The 23,426-nt window shown below is 39.8% G+C and overlaps 1 protein-coding gene across 1 annotated transcript in view; it reads right to left on the bottom strand.

The window, feature by feature from the left end:
* The window catches only part of LOC142366733 (protein phosphatase 1 regulatory subunit 37), an 84,899-nt gene extending 62,213 nt beyond the window's left edge, over positions 1 to 22,686 (bottom strand). The window contains exons 1-2 of the mRNA XM_075448683.1: positions 22,527 to 22,686; positions 16,880 to 16,980 (exon numbers count right to left, since the gene is read on the bottom strand). Coding sequence (XP_075304798.1) covers positions 16,880 to 16,980; positions 22,527 to 22,686 — 261 coding nt within the window. The remainder of the gene's footprint in view (positions 1 to 16,879; positions 16,981 to 22,526) is intronic.
* Positions 22,687 to 23,426: the final 740 nt, after the last annotated feature.

The raw sequence follows: 23,426 nt of genomic DNA, 5'->3' as shown, positions 1-23,426 counted from the left end.
TGAATCTGTTAAATCTGTTAAATCTGTCAAATCTGTCAAATCTGTCAAATCTGTCGAATCTTTGAAATCTGTCGAATCTGTCAAATCTGTCAAATCTGTTAAATCTGTCAAATCTGTCGAATCTGTTAAATCTGTTGAATCTGTTAAATCTGTCGAATCTGTTAAATCTGTCAAATCTTTTAAATCTGTCGAATCTGTCAAATCATTTGAATCTGTTAAATCTGTTAAATCTGTCAAATCTGTCAAATCTGTTAAATCTGTTAAATCTGTCAAATCTGTTGACTCTGTTAAATCTGTTAAATCTGTCGAATCTTTTAAATTTGTTAAATCTGTCGAATCTTTTAAATCTGTCAAATCTGTCGAATCTGTTAAATCTGTTAAATCTATTAAATCTGTCAAATCTGTCGAATCTGTTGAATCTGTTAAATCTGTCGAATCTGTTAAATCTGTCGAATCTTTTAAATCTGTTAAATCTGTTAAATCTGTTAAATCTGTCAAATCTGTTAAATCTGTCGAATCTGTTAAATCTGTCAAATCTGTCTAATCTTTGAAATCTGTGGAATCTGTCAAATCTGTTGAATCTGTTAAATCTGTTAAATCTGTTGAATCTTTTAAATCTGTTAAATCTGTTAAATCTAAATAAAAATAGGAAACACAGCAGGGACGATGCTTTGTTTTCTTTTAAATGGTTTAAATGTTTTAAAATGGTTCTGCATCAAACCAAAACTCCCGCCTTTAAAACGAGCGAATCCCGGGTTTGAACCGCGAAGGTTCAAAAAGATTCGGACCACAACCAAACTCAGTTAAAAGGTTAAACTCTAAAAAAAATAAATCATTCAGAAGAGAAGATGGCATCTGGGCTCCGGCTGTGACATCATCAGGAAATAAACACGAAATGTTTCGGGTCGTCTTCAGAGCTCGAACTGGAGCAACTGGACTTCTTCTCGGTCCTCTGAAGATGTTCCACCTCCTCTTTCTTTAAAAATAAAACCCCCTTTTTTAAGCTTTCAGGACTCTGATCAACATGTTTCACTGGAGGTTCTGTTGCTGTTTGCATCACGTTTAGCGATCCAGGAAAATCAAATCCGTCACACGAGACGTTAATAATTCAGCAGCTGAAGATTCGAGCTGATGCGGGTTTAGAAATTATTCTGTCAAACTGGAGACAAATCTGGGTCAAAACACTTCTGTGGTGACGGCTTTAAGAAAAGAAGAGAAATGTGTATAAAACATGACATCCGGGAGGTGATCGAACAGATCTTATTATGTTCTATGGTTCAGTTTGGGTCCACGTACGTAAAAAAGAGAGAAAATTACGTCCTCTGAACTGAAATCAGTCAATTATGTTTCGTGATAATTTCACGAAATTTCTTGTTGGCTTTGACACACGTTCAAATTTGTGATGTTCTGATTACTTTCCAAATTAAAGACGATGCAGCGCATGTGAACATGACTCCGTGGATTTATTTGTATCCATTTCCTGTTAAATCTTTTAAATCTGTCGAATCTGTTAAATCTGTCGAATCTGGCCGCCCGCCAGACCACCGCCTCATGCCGCCCGAAGCCGGTACTCTTACCGCATGCCTGGTCGTCCACTGCAGCCACGCCGCCAATTGTCTGGCCTCCAGGCGGACCGGCTTCGAGCCCCTCTTTGTTTGCCACACTTACCTGACCTGTCTGTTTATGTAGGGTGACCATACGTCCGTATTTCACTTCCTGTCCCGGGCGTCCCGGGAAATACGGACGTATGGTCACCCTAGTTTATGTACCTACTCTCCTGCGATTTCCCTCATGCCATGCCACGTTGTCCTTTGAAGCTAAGTATTTATTTATCCCATGCCTTGCTAAGTTTTTTGTTTGTTTTTCACAACTACGTTTTTTGAATTCGGCCTTTTGTTCTTTGTTTTTGCTTTAGTAAACCAAGCTTTCTTTTTGAAGTCCGCATCCGTGTCCTACCTTCCCCACCCCAAACCTAACATTAAATCTGTCAAATCTGTTGAATCTGTTGAATCTGTTGGATCTGTTGATATATGTATTTTTATTTATATATATATATATAAATACCACTGCTTTGAAAGCGTCCCCTCCAGGTTGAAGATGGGTGGAACCACAGCGGTCTTTGACCAGCTGACCTCAGATCCAGCGCAGATAACTCAGCGTGGATAACTCTGAGGTCAGCAGTGTCTGCCCGGGCTGAGGATGAGGCTCTAACAGTGTTGCCAAAAAAAAAATCACAAGAAGTCGCTATTGGCTCTCTGAAAAGTCGCTAGAAGTCGCTAGATTGCGTCATGACGTCATAAGTGACGTAACCACGCCCATCCGCGTGTGACGTAAACATGTGGCCAGGCGGAACTGACATTTTTGTAAATGCTTAGCGCTCTAGTGCTACCCACATTTTACCAATAGATGGCACTGTTTAAGCACTTTTAACTTGGTTTGGTTTGATCTGACCCATGGATCTGACTGCCATATCTGACCGTGAAGTGGATTTTAATTCGTGCAGCATTTCTCCTTATTTATTATGCACGGCCAATGTTTTGATGATAAGCCGCCTCAACCATGCCAATGTCATTTATTTGCACTTCAAATACATCAACACATCTTTATATTTATGTTTTTTGCCTATTAAACTGTCTAATCTCAACAATTACGGTATTGTGAAGGGTAACTTAATTCAATTCCCATTACTTTTCGTTTGGAATATGACATTAGAGGGTTTTTTCCCAATAGTATTTTAGGCTACTTCACTAGGCTACTTCATGTTTTTTGGAGGGGGGTATGGACGGAAAAGAATTTTGGGTTTTTCCCCATTAAAAAAAGTAGGCCTATTATTATTAGGGCACCTGCCTGGTGAACACGCACATTTGTGCTGTCGAGACGAGAGAAACAATGTTAAGATAGCTATAGATAACTCATCATCATCATCATCATCATTATTATTGCCGTTTTTTGTCACCACCAGCAAGATGCCATTCATTCCTCTCCAGTCTCCACACTCCGAAGGCACAGCACAGGGCAGGCAGCGACAGACTGCTAACTAATAGCTACTAGCTACATCTCCCGTAATTCACTGCTAGATGTGTTTAGCTTGTAGCTAGACCTGTCATTCACTGGTAGGTGTGTTGGCTAGTAGCTACATCAGAGACGTTCTCTAATGTAGCTACTAGCTAACACACCTACCAGTGAATGCCGTGAGAGGTTCTCTGATGTAGCTACCAGAGCCGTAGATAGAAATGCTCTGGTGGTAGCTACTAGCTAACACACCTCGCTTCACCAATCACCATCCCCATAGACGTGATGCGTGACGCCATGACGCACGCAAGAGTTGCACGGTGCACCCTGGTGACTTCCGGGGTTAGTGATTGTTGTGAAGCGATGCGAAGCGCAAACTGTACTAGCTCATGTCCTGCAGTGCTTCTGTTTCGGCTTGTATGGTGTCGCGGGGCAACTGATTTGTCACTCACAAAACAAGTTAAATTGTCGCTAGATTCAGCCAGATTGAGCCCGAAAGTCACTAAGTCGCTAGATTATTTTTTTTGTCGCCAGACATGGCCAAAAGTCGCTAAATCTAGCGACAAAGTCTCTAAATTGGCAACACTGGGCTCTAACGCAGTGTTTCCCAACCGGGGGTACGCGTACCCCTAGTGGTACGCGGAGGTACTGCAGGGGGTACGCGGCGCACAGGGATTTTTTTAATTTATTTATTAAGGCGTCACACTTTTATGGAGGACTGTTTATGAAGGAGACTCCAGTTTTGTGATGAATGTTACATGAGTTAGGCCTGTTCATGTATTCTTAAAAAAAAGAGAAATGTTACTTGTTTAAGTTAGATAACAAAGGAAGATTATTTTTGATTTAGTATTTATACTATTTTGGTTAATTATTTATAATTCAAGAAAATGTTTTTTATAATTATGTTAAATTCAACTGAGGTTAAAAAAAAAGAGAGAGAGAAAGCCTGAGAATTTTATGTTCAAGTTAAGGATATTAAATAAAATGATTTTCATGTAATAACTACTGTGTTGCTCTACTTTTGGAGAATCATCGCACGCGTTGTACGTGTGAGGGGGTACTCGTGGTGTGACAAGAAGGCTCAGGGGGTACTCAGGCCAAAATAGGTTGGGAAACACTGCTCTAACGTGAGAACTAACATTTTAAAATGGATTCTAAAAGGTTGTTAAAAGCTGAGCAGCAGCGTTCTGAACTGCCTGAAGACGGAAAAGCTTCTTCTTATTAAAACAAAATAAAAGCATGAATAATCAGCTCAGTTTTACACAGAACTCAGGGTTTGGGTTACAAAGAGCGAAGGACCTCATACACTCCTTCTCTCTTCTCTTATGATGCTGCTGCGTTAAATATTTCCTCCTCAAACCTCGATGCTCTTTTTACTGGACTTGAAAAGCCTGAAGATGCTTTTTTTGTGACCCAAAGTTGGTGATTTGGGTCTAAATGTGTCTAACGTCGCCCCTCCGTTGGCTTTAAGTGTTTATTTACGGGATAAAAACGGATCCGCCGCCCAGCGCCGGGGAGCAGGCCGGCATCTCAGCGGCACATATCTGAGGGAAAAACTCATCTCCATCCGCCGCATTAAAGGGAAAACCCAGATGATTAGCAGATCATTTACATGAGCTGACAGATGTAACGCTGTTTTTCAAATTGTGCTCTCAGAGAGTCCGGGCCTGTGATATTATCCTACTTACAAAAGCACTCATATTACATGTGCACTCACCCAACCGTGCAAATTCAATTCGCCCTAATGGCGCCCTTCCAATAGTGCATCTCACTTGCTTCTCAGTTTAACTGCAACTGTTCCCATTTCAATTAGACTCTTTTACACATAGACGAGGTTTTTATCCTTTTTCGTTGGAACACGCTGCTTTCACAAATGGCATCAGGGAGGCGTGCGACGCCGGGAAGTCTGAGGAGGTGGCGTCTTAAATAAAGCGTGCGTGTGAAGACCGTCCGAATGACAGCCTGGAGAGGTGGTCCTCCAGCGGCGTCAATTCAGCCAAAGCTAAGGTACGGCAAGGTCACTATAGTCACATGACTCCAGTATCAATAAATAAAAAAATATACAATAATCACCACAAAAGTCTGCTATGTAGCTTATCTGTGTGCAAATACAGTCTCACTCACATAACCAATCAATGGACTCGTCTCCGTCTCCCTGTTAGCATTAGCATTAGCCTCGTTAACAGCCTTCACTACCCTGTCCTCCTTCCTCCGCCGCTGGGGCAACATTGGACCCATCATCACCTGCCCTTTTTTTGGTGATAAATAAATCTAAAGTTTTCGGTTTCCTTTTCATATTTTACATTAATTAGCAAACAACAAATCCCGCTAATAACATCAGCTTTGACCTCCAGCCTCCGTCATCTCGTCGAAGGGAGGGGGGGCTGGGAGATACCACATTTCACAAGGGGATACAAGTGTTGGGGAAGATGATACTTAGATAAATTGATTGTGTTTACATCCCGTTTACATTCCGTTTATGTCTTGTTTACATCCCGTTTACATCCCGTTTACGTCCCGTTTACATCTCGTTTACGTCCCGTTTACATCCCGTTTACGTCCCGTTTACATCACGTTTACATCACGTTTACATCCCGTTTACATCCCGTTTACATCCCGTTTACGTCCTGTTTACGTCCGGTTTACATTCTGTTTACATCCTGTCTATATCCCGTTTACATCCCGTTTACGTCTCGTTTACGTCCTGTTTACGTCCGGTTTACATTCTGTTTACATCCCGTCTATTTCCCAATTTACATCCCGTTTACATCACGTTTACGTCCGGTTTACATTCTGTTTAAATCCCGTCTATATCCCGTTTACATCCCGTTTACGTCTCGTTTATGTCCTGTTTACGTCCGGTTTACATTCTGTTTACATCCCGTCTATATCCCAATTTACATCCCGTTTACATCACGTTTACGTCCTGTTTACGTCTTGTTTACGTCCCGTTTATATCCCGTTTACATCACGTTTACATCACGTTTACATCCCGTTTACATCCCTTTTACGTCTCGTTTACATCCCGTTTACATCCCGTTTATATCCCGTTTACATCCCGTTTACGTCCCGTTTATATCCCATTTACGTCTCGTTTACATCCCGTTTACGTCCCGTTTATATCCCGTTTACGTCTCGTTTACGTCCCGTTTACATCCCTTTTACGTCCCGTTTACGTCCCGTTTACATCCCGTTTACGTCCCGTTTACATCCCGTTTACATCACGTTTACATCACGTTTACATCCCGTTTACATCACGTTTACGTCCGGTTTACATTCTGTTTACATCCCGTCTATATCCCGTTTACATCTCGTTTACGTCCTGTTTACGTCCGGTTTACATTCTGTTTACATCCCGTCTATATCCCGTTTACATCCCGTTTACGTCTCGTTTACGTCCGGTTTACATTCTGTTTACATCCCGTCTATATCCCGTTTACATCCCTTTTACGTCTCGTTTACATCCCATTTACATCCCGTTTATATCCCGTTTACATCCCGTTTACGTCCCGTTTATATCCCATTTACGTCTCGTTTACATCCCGTTTACGTCTCGTTTACGTCTCGTTTACGTCCCGTTTACATCCCGTTTACGTCCCGTTTACATCCCTTTTACGTCCCGTTTACGTCCCGTTTACATCCCGTTTACGTCCCGTTTACATCACGTTTACGTCCTGTTTACGTCCGGTTTACATTCTGTTTACATCCCGTCTATATCCCGTTTACGTCTCGTTTACGTCCTGTTTACGTCCGGTTTACATTCTGTTTACATCCCGTCTATATCCCGTTTACATCTCGTTTACGTCCTGTTTACGTCCGGTTTACATTCTGTTTACATCCCGTCTATATCCCGTTTACATCCCGTTTACGTCTCGTTTACGTCCTGTTTACGTCCTGTTTACGTCCGGTTTACATTCTGTTTACATCCCGTCTATATCCCGTTTACATCCCGTTTACGTCTCGTTTACGTCCTGTTTACGTCCGGTTTACATTCTGTTTACATCCCGTCTATATCCCGTTTACATCCCCTTTACATCACATTTACGTCCTGTTTACATCCGGTTTACATTCTGTTTACATCCCGTCTATATCCCGTTTACATCCCGTTTACATCACGTTTACGTCCTGTTTACATCCCGTCTATATCCCGTTTACATCACGTTTACGTCCTGTTTACGTCCCGTTTACATCCCGTTTACATCCCGTTTACGTCCTGTTTACATCCCGTCTATATCCCGTTTACATCACGTTTACGTCCTGTTTATGTCCGGTTTACATTCTGTTTACATCCCGTCTATATCCCGTTTACATCCCTTTTACGTCTCGTTTACGTCCTGTTTACGTCCGGTTTACATTCTGTTTACATCCCGTCTATATCCGGTTTACATCCCGTTTACATCCCGCTTACGTCTCGTTTACGTCCTGTTTATATCCCGTTTTTGTCCCGTTTACATCCCGTTTACTTCCGGTTATGTCCCGTTTACGTCTCGTTTACATCCCGTTTACTTCCGGTTATGTCCCGTTTACGTCTCGTTTACATCCTGTTTATATTCTGTTTAAGTCCCGTTTACACATTTCAAAAGGGGATACAAGTGTTGGGGAAGATGATACTTAGATAAATTGATTGTGTTGTTCAGAACTTCAATTGTTGTTCATTTATATGTATTAAATAATAGAATAATCAATACAAATTGACACAGAGTAATTCCATAAATTCATTTAAAAAAAAAAAAGAAAAACGAACATTTACATTTCCCCTGGAGCCAAGGTGTGGCAGCTGCCATACCCAATTGACGCCCATGTGGTCCTCATCCCGACCCGTTCCCCCCGCTTCTCGCCACGGCCGCCACTCCACGCCGTTTCCAGCGCGGCACTAAGTGCCCACGTTATCAGCGCCTCGGCCCGTAATGAGAGGAGCGACATATGTCCGGTCCTCCTGCTGCTCCCGATAAGCCCGAACCTTCGCACATATGGCTCCTCCACCTCACACAGCTTTTTGTTTTGCATGCAAAACAGCCAGCAAAGGAGACTAGCGTGGCACTTACTTAGTGACATTTACCTCCACTATTCCACACATGGGAAGGGTGCCGCAATAACAATCAGCATGCATTTAATTTAAAAGAGAAAAATCCCCCTTTGGAGCCACACAGGCAGCTTTCTGTGTGAGTGTGTGTGTTGGAAGCCATAACAGTTGTGCCGGCAGACTTCCGCAGTGCAACATTAATGCTAATCAAAAGAGCTGAGAAAGCAGCGGTGGTCTGTAAAAACAGATTTTCTCTTGTCTTTTCATTTCTGGAGGGATTCTCTCCCCCTTTCCTCCCCCCCTCCCTCTTCAAAGGGATTTATCCTGGGAAAATAACATTTCTGGGAATTGAATCTGACCCTGGATTTAAGGGGAAGCATATATTCGTGTCATTTTTTTTCTCGGCAGCGGGATGAATAATAAAAAGTTAAGTTGTGGTAATTGATTTCTCCTCAGTCCACTCAACTGAGTAATCTGCAAGGGAAACAAGCACGAAGCTGTTCATTAGAAGATTTGCCAACACGCAACTAATTCCAAGCTTACTCTCCAAACGTCACGGAAAGAATACAAACTTACAGTTAAAGCTTCTTTAATCTGGAATCCTTTTGTGTTTGAGGGCTGGAAAACACTTCACTTAAAGCCCGATTAAAAAAAGTAGACTCAATAAGACGGAGACCAAAAGTCTGGAAGGGAAATAACAACTTATTTAAACTGGCGAAAGAACAAGTCTTTGTTTTCCTGATGTTTCCTACACTGTAAAGAATTTCCCTGTAAAATAACAATAAAATACTGGCAGCAGGGACGCCAGTATTTTACTGTTATTTTACAGTGCAACTACTGTTATACTGTTATATACCGTTGTATATTCTGTTTACTTCCGTTTACATCCCGTTTATGTCCCGTTTACATCCTGCTTAAATCCTGTTTACTCCCCGTTTACATCCCGTTTACATCTCTTTTACGTCCCATTTACGTACCGTTTACGTCCCGTTTACATCCTGCTTAAATCCCGTTTACATCCCGTTTACATCTCTTTTACGTCCCATTTACGTACCGTTTACATCCCGTTTGTATCCTGTTTACATCCCTTTTATATCCCGTTTAATTCCGTTAATGTCCTGCTTACATCCTGTTTATATTCTGTTTAGATCCTGTTTACATCCTGTTTATATCCCATTAACATCCCCTTTACGTCCCGTCCTGTTTACGTCCGGTTTACGTCCGATTTACATTCTGTTTAGATCCCGTTTATATACCGTTTACTTCCGTTTACGTCCCGTTTACATCCTGTTTACGTCCCGTTTACATCCCGTTTACGTCCCGTTTATATCCCGTTTATATCCCGTTTACATCCCGTTTACATCCTGTTCATATTCTGTTTAAATCCCGTGAACATCCCCTTTACGTCCCGTCCGGTTTACATCCGGTTTATGTCCCGTTTACATCCTGTTTAGGTCTCGTTTACGTCCTGTTTACATCCCGTTTACATCCCGTTTACGTCTCGTTTACGTCTCGTTTATATCCCGTTTACATCCCTTTTACGTCCTGCTTACGTCCTGTTTATATCTCATTTACATCCCGTTTACATCTCGTCTACGTCCTGTTTACATCCGGTTTACATCCCGTTTACGTCCCGTTTACTTCTCGTTTACGTCTCGTTTATATCCCGTTTACATCCCGTTTACATCCCGTTTACGTCCTGCTTACATCCTGTTTATATTCTGTTTAAATCCTGTTTACGTCTCGTTTATATCCCGTTTACATCCCGTTTACATCCCGTTTACATCCCGTTTAGATCCTGTGTAAATCACGTTAACATCCCGTTTATATTCTGTTTACGTTTGGTTACGTCCTGTTTACATCCTGTAAATCCATTAGCATAGGAGCAGATAAATATGCAAATGTGTATTATATTTATTCTTGCAACAATCCAAAATAAATTGTCCCGTTATGCTGCAGACTCAGTGTCTATGTTTGGCGAAGGAAACGGGCGTCTCTGCATCAGCCGTGTGTTTTCTCCGGAGATCGCATGATTCACATCAACTGTAACTGCAGATAACATCTGGCAGGTGTTAAACATGAACTGCATTCAAAAGAAACTTTTCTTTCTCCATTTTCTCATTCATGAGATGAGGCTAAATCCCTTCTTGATTACCAGAACTAGGGATTGGACAAACGATCACATTCGGGTTAGGGTTAACCCTAACAACCCGTTTTTAACGCGCTGACAGTTAAGGAAAGTCTGTGTATACGAAAGATGCAAATAATCCCGTTCTCTTTGTTTTTAGAAGACATGGAATCTTAGAAGTTTAACATTTTGAAACAGTTCTGCTGCCTTTTGGACCTGTGAGACCTCAGCCGGACCTTTTAAAGGCCTCCATCCACGACCTTCTGCCATTGGAAAAAGGCCCCAGAGGACCACTGAACAATTTGAAGCTGTATTTATGGTCTTACACTGGAAACCAACTCCGTATTGGTTCAGCAGATGGGTGAATATTAGTGTATTTGTATGTATACGTAATAGGGCTGGGCAACGATTAAAATGTTTAATCTAATTAATCACATGATTTCCCTGATTAATCACGATTAATCGCATTTGTACGCAGAATCCAAAAATGAATCCAAAAGTAGCGTATAGCTTTTAGCATTTAGCTTTATTTTAAATGTGCTGCCATATGAATGAAAGTGCCATAACATTTGTTGTGCAAACACACTTTTAACATCAGCATCTTTCTGTAGTTTTTATGTAGAAGCCTCGCTCCACTGTCTGTTTCCTTGAATGACTTGCTGCTATCAGTTGTGTGTTTTGCCTTTAAGTGATATTTTAGACTGGAACTACTACGCTGAGAAGACAATTCAACTTGGCAGTGTTTACAGATGACTTTGGTTCTGTCGACTCCGCCGTCTGGAAGAACTTTAAAATGAAAATGGCCGAGTAAAAGTTCCGTACCCTTCTCCATGTTTGGTGGATCCGCCGATTACTTTCTTTTCCTGTTCCACAGCAGACAGCAGCAGACTTTTACAAAATAAAAGCCTGTGAGCAACAGACTTTTACAGAATAAAAGCCTGTGAGCAGCAGACTTTTACAATAATAAAATAAATAATAAAACAGGGGTGGTCCGTGGTGTAGTGGGCTGAGCAGGCGCCCCATGTACAGAGGCTATAGTCCTCGCTGCAGCTGGCCCCGGTTCGAGTCCCGCATCGGACGGCCCTGTGCTGCGTGTCGTTCCCCCTCTCTCTGCCCCCTGCTTCCTGTCTCTCTGAACTTTCCATTAAAGGCACAAAAGCCCTCAAATTTTATTTTATTTTTAAAAATTTAAAATATAAAAAATAAAAATAAATAAAACAAGCGTTAATGCGCGATAAAATATTTTTCGGTGTTAAATAATTAATGCGTTAACGCGATAATAACGACTTAACTCGCCCTAATACGTAATATCTATTGTTTCATTTGGTATTCAGCATAGAAGTCCCGCTACATGAACAGAACTTTACGTTTCGTAGATAATTTACAGTCAAACTTTCCTTTATGGCTAGTTGGGAAATCTAAAGCTGCACAGTTCAGTTTGAGAGATTTTAATTCACTGTATTGTGATCGTTGTAATGAGCTTATTAAAGATACATTTTTCCAACTTTTCTGTGACCCGACAGCATTTAGAATAAAAGTGCACGGACGTGTAATCATCCACATGGAAGTACGGATCGGTCCGTAATGGATGAAGTGACCGTAACGCCTGTACCAGCTGCACAGTTCAGCTCATTATTCATTCGAATATGTAACCGTCTCCATTACCTTTTTAATCTCAGTCAGCCAAACGCAGAGGCCGACACCTCCCCAGTTTGCACAGCGAAATCAGAGTTAAAGTGTTTCTTTCTCCCCCGCTGGCTCCAACATTAATATTGTTTACCGCTCCTATGAAGATGTCACCAACAGCAATACTGTTTTATCCACTTACAACATTTCAAAGGAGTGCAAAGGGCCCCATGGGTGCTAAAAAAAGCTTTTAATAGTCTTCAGCGCGGATCCTCGGGGGAACTGCCCCTCTCCTTAAAAGACCTAATTTAATAAATTTGCTCTTTAGGCATTCGTCTTTTGGTTTTTGCCTCGTCTTATTAAGGATTCATTTGCGTGCAACCCTTTTTGGTCTAAATATTGCCCCTCTTAGCTAATGCTTAACCATACATATTTTACTCTTTCAGGAGGACCACCTACATTAGTTTCCAATGAAACTGGGTTCATTAGCACCTCAGAGATAATACGGCGTCTCTATGTTTAATGTAAGCACTGCTAAGTCTCTAATTTTCCACAAATAATTCCCCTTGATCTCCAGTGAAATTTATGCAGGCGGGGGGGGGCAGTGCTTTAACATGGCTGGTCCAAGTAAAGTAAGTATGTACATAAAATGAATTATAAATGGCAAACTGTGCGTTTCAAGTTACTGGAGGGAGAGTGTGTCACTAAGAGGAGAATATTTCTGTGTCTGTGTGAGCGTATATGTGTGCAAATAAGAGATTCCTGATTTACTTCTGCATAAAAATACATATTTGTTCTCATCTGTCATAACCCAGCCGAGAAAAAGTGATGAAGACAGTCAGATGCCATTAAAGAGACTGGAGTGGGCAGGACTGGAGCTCATTCTCTTTGTTTGCCACAAAAATGATGCGAGAACACTTTGAAGTGAGCGTTTGAGCTCCGGCAGAAGTGGGACTTAATGAATCCGCTGTCCTCCGAAACAATAAAGATATCCAGGGAAAACGTTGGCTTTTTCACGTCTTTAACATCAGCAGATGGAGTTAGGATCTGTCAGAGGTTTTTACTTTAACCCTTTAATTTCCCGCTCTGCCTTTTGGTTAACTTTACTGCACGGGTTTTAAGGGTTAGGGTCGCGATTAATCGCATTTGTACGCAGAATCCCAAAATGAATCCAAAAGTAGCGTATAGCTTTTAGCATTTAGCTTTATTTTAAATGTGCTGCCATATGAATGAAAGTGCCATAACATTTGTTGTGCAAACACACTTTTAACATCAGCATCTTTCTGTAGTTTTTATGTAGAAGCCTCGCTCCACTGTCTGTTTCCTTGAATGACTTGCTGCTATCACTTGTGTGTTTTGCCTTTAAGTCAGGGGTCTTCAACGTTTTTCAGGCCAGGGACCCCCAAACTGATGGAGAGTTGGAGCAGGGACCCCCCTACTACTTATATGGCATACAATTGTGTTTTATATTTAACGGGGCCTAGTGCCGTGTATAAACATAGCTACTCTGTTATTGTACATTCAATACTAAGCTATTCAAATAATACACAGGTTAATATATTCATGTTTTTATTTTAAACATGTGCAAGGTACAGGGTGGCCGTGCCACTGCCATTTATAAACAAACATCTTGCATACAACACTGAGCTATTCAAATAATCCACAGATTTGAACTTTAAACATGCATGTAGATGGGACAATGAATCCTCAAACCATCTGTGGATGGCACACGTTTGCACACAATTTGTGAGAAAAAACTGGAAAAAAATAAAATAAAATGTTAAAAATCGTCTAATCAACCAAAGATTTCGCGACCCCCTGCAGTACCTCCGCGGTCCCCCTGTTGAAGACCTCTGCTTTAAGTGATATTTTAGACTGGAACTACTACGCTGAGAAGACAATTCAACTTGGCAGTGTTTACAGATGACTTTGGTTCTGTCGACTCCGCCGTCTGGAAGAACTTTAACATGAAAATGGCCGAGTAAAAGTTCCGTACCCTTCTCCATGTTTGGTGGATCCGCCGATTACTTTCTTTTCCTGTTCCACAGCAGACAGCAGCAGACTTTTACAGAATAAAAGCCTGTGAGCAACAGACTTTTACAAAATAAAAGCCTGTGAGCAGCAGACTTTTACAAAATAAAAGCCTGTGAGCAACAGACTTTTACAATAATAAGATAAATAATTAAACAGGGGTGGTCCGTGGCGTAGTGGGTTGAGCAGGCGCCCCATGTACAGAGGCTGTAGTCCTCGCTGCAGCTGGCCCTGTGCTGCGTGTTGTTGCCCCTCTTTCTGCTTCCTGTCTCTCTGAACTTTCTATTAAAGGCACGAAAGCCCCAAATTTTCTATATTATCTAAAAAAAATAAATAAATAAATAAAACCTGCGTTAATGCGCGATAAAATAATTATCTGCGTTAAAAAATGAATGCGTTAACGCGATTATAACGAATTAACTCGCCCAGCGCTATCTATTACCTAAAGAAAACACGCCAGTCCTCCCGGAGCGCTATTTTCATCATAATCATTGAATAATTATCCAGCTCATAAATGCAACTCTTCCACATCACAACGGTGGTGAAGCTGCTCATCACCAACAAAGCAAATGAACTCCAGACTGAGTGTGAACACAAGCGTGGGACACTTTCCACATGTTAACATCTGGGAATGATTTTCATCTGCAGCCATGAGGACAGTTAACCTGCTCTAAGGCCTCCTGTTTGGGATGGAGACCCTTCACTCTCAGAAACAGGGCTACAGTACGAGTCCTTTGTCCCCTGAGGTACAATCTATACTAATGTACCCCCTAGGGTTAATTATTGGACCTAAAGGTACATACATGTACCTTTTGAGGGTCCAAAAGGTACATATATGTACTCAAGTGGTAAAATGTACATATATGTACCTTTTGAGGGTCCAAAAGGTACATATATGTACTCAAGTGGTAAAATGTACATATATGTACCTTTTGAGGGTCAAAAAGGTACATATATGTACTCAAGTGGTAAAATGTACATATATGTACCTTTTTTTCTACATGCTGGGGTACAATAGACAGTCTGTGTTAGGCTACTTCAGTTTAAGGGTACTAAATTGAGGGCTGGGCCCAGCCCTACAAAAAGCACACGAAACCCGACTGGAGCGCTGGCTAAAATGCTGCCTCAGGCGTTATTAAAAAAAACAACTGCATTTTATGATCCCATGTGGTTCCTTTGATCCAATTAACCAATGAGGGAACCAAAATTACAGTAAACTGCTTAATTTTAACGAATGTATGGCCAACAAATGACGACAGAATTACAGATAATACATGGCAGCCAAATCAAAAGAGTTAAATCTTTATTCTCAAAGTGACCTCCAACACGCCGATCATCAGGACTCAAGTCTAAACACTGGCACCACGAGGGCCAGTTTTAGGTCTTCCTGGTCTTTTCGTCCCGGTCGCTGTCGGTGCTTCATGCAGAGGAAAGAAGGAAATGATTTTTGGTCTTCTGATGTTGTCCCCATTTTAAAATCCGATTAAATAACTCGCAGTTAAATGTTATCACAGATATAATCGCTGGCTGGATCATCAAAATTCTACCACAGGAGTAAAAAAAACATTAGATTTTCTTTCTCGTTTCTACTGCTGGACGTGTAAAAGCTCATATATATGTTCCACAATCTGCTTTTATTGAACACGACTCTTGACATGAACCTGAAACTACTTTATTCACAGAGTCACTATAGATGCTGGGTGTCTAACCTCCAGCGGACCCGCAGAGTGAATTATGGCTTTAACAGACGCGTGTAACCCTGTATTTCTAAGCAACATCAGCAACTCTGCTCATAAAATAACCGTACCATGCAATGACATTACAGCACTGCAGAAAGGATCAATATCGCCACGATGAGCTGTCAGAGCTGACTGCAAACTCCAGCTTTTAATAAAGCAAAGGAAGCACAGCAAGATGCAGGGACTCTGGCATGTGCACACACACTGTGTGTGTTTGCATCATTTAAATGATTTGGTTAGCACCAGTACACTCTCAGAAAATAAAGTACAGAATTGTACCTTTAGGGGTACGATGGCTTGTCCCTGGGGCAGTAACCTCGGAAGGTATAGTTTTGTACCCTTGTGGTTTGTACCTTACAGAGACCAATCTTATTTTATGATTGTAAAAGTCTGTTGCTCACAGGCTTTTATTCTGTAAAACTCTGTTGCTCACATGCTTTTATTTTGTAAAAGTCTGCTGCTCACAGGCTTTTATTCTGTAAAAGTCTGCTGCTGTCTGCTGTGGAACAGGAAAAGAAAGTAATCGGCGGATCCACCAAACATGGAGAAGGGTACGGAACTTTTACTCGGCCATTTTCATGTTAAAGTTCTTCCAGACGGCGGAGTCGACAGAACCAAAGTCATCTGTAAACTCTGCCAAGTTGAATTGTCTTCTCAGCGTAGTAGTTCCAGTCTAAAATATCACTTAAAGGCAAAACACACAACTGATAGCAGCAAGTCATTCAAGGAAACAGACAGTGGAGCGAGGCTTCTACATAAAAACTACAGAAAGATGCTGATGTTAAAAGTGTGTTTGCACAACAAATGTTATGGCACTTTCATTCATATGGCAGCACATTTAAAATAAAGCTAAATGCTAAAAGCTATACGCTACTTTTGGATTCATTTTTGGATTCTGCGTACAAATGAGATTAATCGTGATTAATCAGGGAAATCATGTGATTAATTAGATTAAACATTTTATTCGTTGCCCAGCCCTCATTTTTTTTATTATTTAAAAATGTAAAAAAATAAATAAAACATGCGTTAATGCGCGATAAAATATTTATCGGCGTTAAATAATTAACGCGTTAACGCGATAATAACGAGTTAAATCGCCCTAGTTTTTTTTGCTTTAGGATGCCTCAAACCGGTCAGTTTACATCAACTGTAACAGCCGTGATCTCGTGCTTCAGTTCGGGTTCAAAGGAAACGAGTGTTTAAAACAGAGGCAGGATGAGCCACCCGATGAGATCTAGAATTACTAAACCTTTTCTGAGTTGGTTAACAGAAAGCTTCACTCAGCCCAGCCACTCCAAACACTGTCGCCATGATGCAAACCTGGAGCTGCTGCAGGATGCTTTCAGCGGGCTGGACCTGGTGTCTGCTGCAGCTCTGCTGGTAGGCCACCATCACCTCTGTCAGAGTGATACAGCTCTCACCTGAAACAGACGAGGGCACTCATTCATATCTGCACTCATTCATATCTGCACTCATTCATATCTGCACTCATTCATATCTGCACTCATTCATATCTGCACTCATTCATATCTGCACTCATTCATATCTGCAGTGAGCCATCAGCAGCCATTACACAACTTTGAAAAGCCTTGAGAAAGATGTTTAACAGGATAACTGCCGACAGAGTTTTAAGTCACAGAGTTTTAAGTCTCAGTTTTAAGTCTCAGAGTTTTAAGTCACAGAGTTTTAAGTTTCAGTTTTAAGTCTCAGAGATTTAAGTTTCAGAGTTTTAAGTCTCAGAGATTTAAGTTTCAGAGTTTTAAGTCTCAGAGTTTTAAGTCTCAGAGATTTAAGTTTCAGAGTTTTAAGTTTCAGTTTTAAGTCTCAGAGATTTAAGTTTCAGAGTTTTAAGTCTCAGAGTTTTAAGTCTCAGAGTTTTAAGTCTCAGTTTTAAGTCTCAGAGATTTAAGTCTCAGTTTTAAGTCTCAGAGTTTTAAGTCTCAGTTTTAAGTCTCAGAGTTTTAAGTCTCAGAGTTTTAAGTCTCAGTTTTAAGTCTCAGAGTTTTAAGTCTCAGAGTTTTAAGTTTCAGAGTTTTAAGTCTCAGAGTTTTAAGTCTCAGAGTTTTAAGTCACAGAGTTTTAAGTCTCAGAGTTTTAAGTCTCAGAGTTTTAAGTTTCAGAGTTTTAAGTCTCAGAGTTTTAAGTTTCAGAGTTTTAAGTCTCAGAGTTTTAAGTCTCAGTTTTAAGTCTCAGAGTTTTAAGTCTCAGAGTTTTAAGTCTCAGAGTTTTAAGTCTCAGAGTTTTAAGTCTCAGAGATTTAAGTTTCAGAGTTTTAAGTCTCAGAGTTTTAAGTCTCAGTTTTAAGTCTCAGAGTTTTAAGTCTCAGAGTTTTAAGTCTCAGAGTTTTAAGTTTCAGAGTTTTAAGTCTCAGAGTTTTAAGTCTCAGAGTTTTAAGTCTCAGAGTTTTAAGTCTCAGAGATTTAAGTCTCAGTTTTAAGTCTCAGAGTTTTAAGTCTCAGTTTTAAGTCTCAGAGTTTTAAGTCTCAGTTTTAAGTCTCAGAGTTTTAAGTCTCAGAGATTTAAGTCTCAGAGTTTTAAGTCTCAGTTTTAAGTCTCAGAGTTTTATGTCTCAGAGTTTTAAGTCTCAGTTTTAAGTCTCAGAGATTTAAGTTTCAGAGTTTTAAGTCTCAGAGTTTTAAGTTTCAGAGTTTTAAGTCTCAGAGTTTTAAGTCTCAGAGATTTAAGTCACAGAGTTTTAAGTCTCAGTTTTAAGTCTCAGAGTTTTAAGTCTCAGAGTTTTCAGTCTCAGAGTTTTAAGTCTCAGAGTTTTAAGTTTCAGAGTTTTAAGTCAGAGTTTTAAGTCTCAGAGTTTTAAGTTTCAGAGTTTTAAGTCAGAGTTTTAAGTCTCAGAGTTTTAAGTCTCAGTTTTAAGTCTCAGAGTTTTAAGTCTCAGAGTTTTAAGTCTCAGAGTTTTACGTCTCAGAGTTTTAAGTCTCAGAGTTTTAAGTTTCAGAGTTTTAAGTCTCAGAGTTTTAAGTCTCAGAGATTTAAGTTTCAGAGTTTTAAGTCTCAGTTTTAAGTCTCAGAGTTTTAAGTCTCAGAGTTTTAAGTCTCAGAGTTTTAAGTCTCAGAGTTTTAAGTTTCAGAGTTTTAAGTCTCAGAGTTTTAAGTCTCAGAGTTTTACGTCTCAGAGTTTTAAGTCTCAGAGTTTTACGTCTCAGAGTTTTAAGTCACAGAGTTTTAAGTCTCAGAGTTTTAAGTTTCAGAGTTTTAAGTCTCAGAGTTTTAAGTCACAGAGTTTTAAGTCTCAGAGTTTTAAGTCTCAGAGTTTTAAGTCACAGAGTTTTAAGTCTCAGAGTTTTAAGTCTCAGTTTTAAGTCACAGAGTTTTAAGTCTCAGAGTTTTAAGTTTCAGAGTTTTAAGTCTCAGAGTTTTAAGTCTCAGAGTTTTAAGTCTCAGAGATTTAAGTTTCAGAGTTTTAAGTCTCAGAGTTTTAAGTCTCAGAGTTTTAAGTCTCAGAGTTTTAAGTTTCAGAGTTTTAAGTCAGAGTTTTAAGTCCCAGAGTTTTAAGTCTCAGAGTTTTAAGTCAGAGTTTTAAGTCTCAGAGTTTTAAGTCAGAGTTTTAAGTCTCAGAGTTTTAAGTCAGAGTTTTAAGTCTCAGAGTTTTAAGTCTCAGAGTTTTAAGTCTCAGAGTTTTAAGTCAGAGTTTTAAGTCTCAGAGTTTTAAGTCTCAGAGTTTTAAGTCAGAGTTTTAAGTCTCAGAGTTTTATGTCTCAGAGTTTTAAGTGTCAGAGTTTTAAGTCAGAGTTTTAAGTCTCAGAGTTTTAAGTCTCAGAGTTTTAAGTCTCAGAGTTTTAAGTCTCAGAGTTTTAAGTCTCAGAGTTTTAAGTCACAGAGTTTTAAGTCTCAGAGTTTTAAGTCTCAGAGTTTTAAGTCAGAGTTTTAAGTCTCAGAGTTTTAAGTCTCAGAGTTTTAAGTCACAGAGTTTTAAGTCAGAGTTTTAAGTCTCAGAGTTTTAAGTCTCAGAGTTTTAAGTCAGAGTTTTAAGTCTCAGAGTTTTAAGTCTCAGAGTTTTAAGTCAGAGTTTTAAGTCTCAGAGTTTTAAGTCTCAGAGTTTTAAGTCTCAGAGTTTTATGTCTCAGAGTTTTAAGTCTCAGAGTTTTAAGTCAGAGTTTTAAGTCTCAGAGTTTTAAGTCTCAGAGTTTTAAGTCACAGAGTTTTAAGTCAGAGTTTTAAGTTTCAGAGTTTTAAGTCAGAGTTTTAAGTCTCAGAGTTTTAAGTCAGAGTTTTAAGTCTCAGAGTTTTAAGTCTCAGAGTTTTAAGTCAGAGTTTTAAGTCTCAGAGTTTTAAGTCTCAGAGTTTTAAGTCAGAGTTTTAAGTCTCAGAGTTTTAAGTCTCAGAGTTTTAAGTCACAGAGTTTTAAGTCTCAGAGTTTTAAGTCTCAGAGTTTTAAGTGTCAGAGTTTTAAGTCACAGAGTTTTAAGTCTCAGAGTTTTAAGTGTCAGAGTTTTAAGTGTCAGAGTTTTATGTCTCAGAGTTTTAAGTCTCAGAGTTTTAAGTCACAGAGTTTTAAGTCTCAGAGTTTTAAGTCTCAGAGTTTTAAGTCTCAGAGTTTTAAGTCTCAGAGTTTTAAGTCAGAGTATTAAGTCTCAGAGTTTTAAGTGTCAGAGTTTTAAGTCTCAGAGTTTTAAGTCAGAGTATTAAGTCTCAGAGTTTTAAGTGTCAGAGTTTTAAGTCTCAGAGTTTTAAGTCAGAGTATTAAGTCTCAGAGTTTTAAGTGTCAGAGTTTTAAGTCAGAGTTTTAAGTCTCAGAGTTTTAAGTCTCAGAGTTTTAAGTGTCAGAGTTTTAAGTGTCAGAGTTTTAAGTCAGAGTTTTAAGTCTCAGAGTTTTAAGTGTCAGAGTTTTAAGTCAGAGTTTTAAGTCTCAGAGTTTTAAGTTTCAGAGTTTTAAGTCAGAGTTTTAAGTCTCAGAGTTTTAAGTCACAGAGATTTAAGTCTCAGAGTTTTAAGTCTCAGAGTTTTAAGTCTCAGAGTTTTACGTCTCAGAGTTTTAAGTCTCAGAGTTTTAAGTCTCAGAGTTTTACGTCTCAGAGTTTTATGTCTCAGAGTTTTAAGTCTCAGAGTTTTAAGTCTCAGAGTTTTAAGTCAGAGTTTTAAGTCACAGAGTTTTAAGTCTCAGAGTTTTAAGTCTCAGAGTTTTAAGTCTCAGAGTTTTAAGTCACAGAGTTTTAAGTCACAGAGTTTTACGTCTCAGAGTTTTATGTCTCAGAGTTTTAAGTCAGAGTTTTAAGTCTCAGAGTTTTAAGTCTCAGAGTTTTAAGTCAGAGTTTTAAGTCTCAGAGTTTTAAGTCACAGAGTTTTAAGTCACTGATTTTTAAGTCTCAGAGTTTTAAGTCTCAGAGTTTTAAGTCAGAGTTTTACGTCTCAGAGTTTTAAGTCTCAGAGTTTTAAGTCACAGAGTTTTAAGTCTCAGAGTTTTAAGTCTCAGAGTTTTAAGTCAGAGTTTTAAGTCTCAGAGTTTTAAGTCACAGAGTTTTAAGTCACTGATTTTTAAGTCTCAGAGTTTTAAGTCTCAGAGTTTTAAGTCAGAGTTTTACGTCTCAGAGTTTTAAGTCTCAGAGTTTTAAGTCTCAGAGTTTTAAGTTTCAGAGTTTTAAGTCAGAGTTTTAAGTCTCAGAGTTTTAAGTCACAGAGATTTAAGTCTCAGAGTTTTAAGTCTCAGAGTTTTAAGTCTCAGAGTTTTACGTCTCAGAGTTTTAAGTCTCAGAGTTTTAAGTCTCAGAGTTTTACGTCTCAGAGTTTTATGTCTCAGAGTTTTAAGTCTCAGAGTTTTAAGTCTCAGAGTTTTAAGTCAGAGTTTTAAGTCACAGAGTTTTAAGTCTCAGAGTTTTAAGTCTCAGAGTTTTAAGTCTCAGAGTTTTAAGTCAGAGTTTTAAGTCTCAGAGTTTTAAGTCTCAGAGTTTTAAGTCACAGAGTTTTACGTCTCAGAGTTTTATGTCTCAGAGTTTTAAGTCAGAGTTTTAAGTCTCAGAGTTTTAAGTCTCAGAGTTTTAAGTCTCAGAGTTTTAAGTCAGAGTTTTAAGTCTCAGAGTTTTAAGTCACAGAGTTTTAAGTCACTGATTTTTAAGTCTCAGAGTTTTAAGTCTCAGAGTTTTAAGTCAGAGTTTTACGTCTCAGAGTTTTAAGTCTCAGAGTTTTAAGTCTCAGAGTTTTAAGTCAGAGTTTTAAGTCTCAGAGTTTTAAGTCACAGAGTTTTAAGTCACTGATTTTTAAGTCTCAGAGTTTTAAGTCTCAGAGTTTTAAGTCAGAGTTTTACGTCTCAGAGTTTTAAGTCTCAGAGTTTTAAGTCTCAGAGTTTTAAGTCACAGAGTTTTAAGTCTCAGAGTTTTAAGTCACTGATTTTTAAGTCTCAGAGTTTTAAGTCACAGAGTTTTAAGTCTCAGAGTTTTAAGTCTCAGAGTTTTAAGTCACAGAGTTTTAAGTCTCAGAGTTTTAAGTCTCAGAGTTTTAAGTTTCAGAGTTTTAAGTCTCAGAGTTTTAAGTCTCAAACTGAAGATTTGGTGGAAGTTCTTAGGGATGAAGTTAATAAGCAGCTTTTAGCCACAGCTGCATTTTTAACTGCAGATGAAACATCATAGAGACATTCTTGCTGTTTCCATAAAGCAGTTAGCTGCTCCTCCTTTTGTTTGGTCCAACTGGACCCTACGTTTCTTTGCCTCGTCGCCATGGTTACTGCCAGCCACAGCCCTCCGTGCTTCCTGTTTGGAAGTGACTAAACTAAAGACCAAAGACTTTAATAATGAAACTGAACATGTTTTATTTTGTCGTAATCCCAAGATTAAAAGTTTTATGACCACCTCACACCAACTCTCATGAGATTCTTTCTGATTTCATTCAGACGTGTTGAAGATGTAGTTATTTTAACCATTCATGCCCGTACGGTTTCTTATAAAACGAGCAGATATCCAGTGAAATAACATGGTGAAGTCATCATGATGTCACCGTCAGACATGAGAGCGCAGCTCACCTGCTCGGTCAGTGTCTCTGTGCTCCGCAAAGCCGGACACGATCTGCTCATCAGGAGGGAACGACACATGTTTCCCTCCTTTAACTCTCTTCTTCTGGTGTTTGTTGGGTCTCTCTGCATCGTCCTCACTCTGCTCATCGCTGTCGCTGCAGCCCGTCATCTCTCCGCCGGCAGGAATCTGAGGTCAAAGGGTCAGTTCAGCTCGGGAAGGAAAACTCTCCTCCATGGAGATCCTAAAATCCTCCTGATTGAAAAAAAACAAACGGCAGCTCTCTCTCCACTCTGTGGCTCTTGGAAAGACAAGACACGAAATAATTAATATCTTATTCATGAGTTTAGCGCAGCGTTTCCAGGTTGATACCGAATATGTTCGTATCGAATGACACATTCAGAGCAGGTAAGCCTGTTCAGGAGTGGGCAGGTGTGATGAAGGAAAGTTTTTCCTGCCACTTTATGAGGAAGTCATCACATATGTTGATTTTTTTTTTTGGAGACAGAACTGTCACGTCCTATAAACTGGCCTTTAGTTCCAATGCAGTGGTGACCTAGCCTACAAATCTAGACGCCCCTAGCGACCGCAAATTGAATTTGCTCCCGGGCTGGTCTAGTCAGTTGTGGTCGTTTTGCGAGGCTGAAAATCGAAACTGAATCAGGCCAATCAAATCGTGAGGAGCGGGGTCGGAGGCCGGGCTACCTGGTGACGACAGAGGTGCGACGTTTCAGTGTGTAGTTCCAGAGAGAGGTAAACAGTGGCTGCGCCCAGCCAACAGTCTTTCCATTTGGCTTTGGCAGCGACTCTAGAAGATTTAAATATACAGTTTTCTTTGCGAGACGAACAGATAACTCCACTTAAGTTTTTCTTTAAAAAAAAAAAGGACGTTTTCGGAGTTTTGCCCACCG

Source organism: Odontesthes bonariensis, chromosome 17 (assembly GCF_027942865.1).
Source record: "Odontesthes bonariensis isolate fOdoBon6 chromosome 17, fOdoBon6.hap1, whole genome shotgun sequence".
NCBI classification, from domain to species: Eukaryota; Metazoa; Chordata; class Actinopteri; order Atheriniformes; family Atherinopsidae; genus Odontesthes; species Odontesthes bonariensis.
Note: the sequence above shows the minus strand (reverse complement) of the source record. Positions and strands in the feature narration are given on the sequence as shown.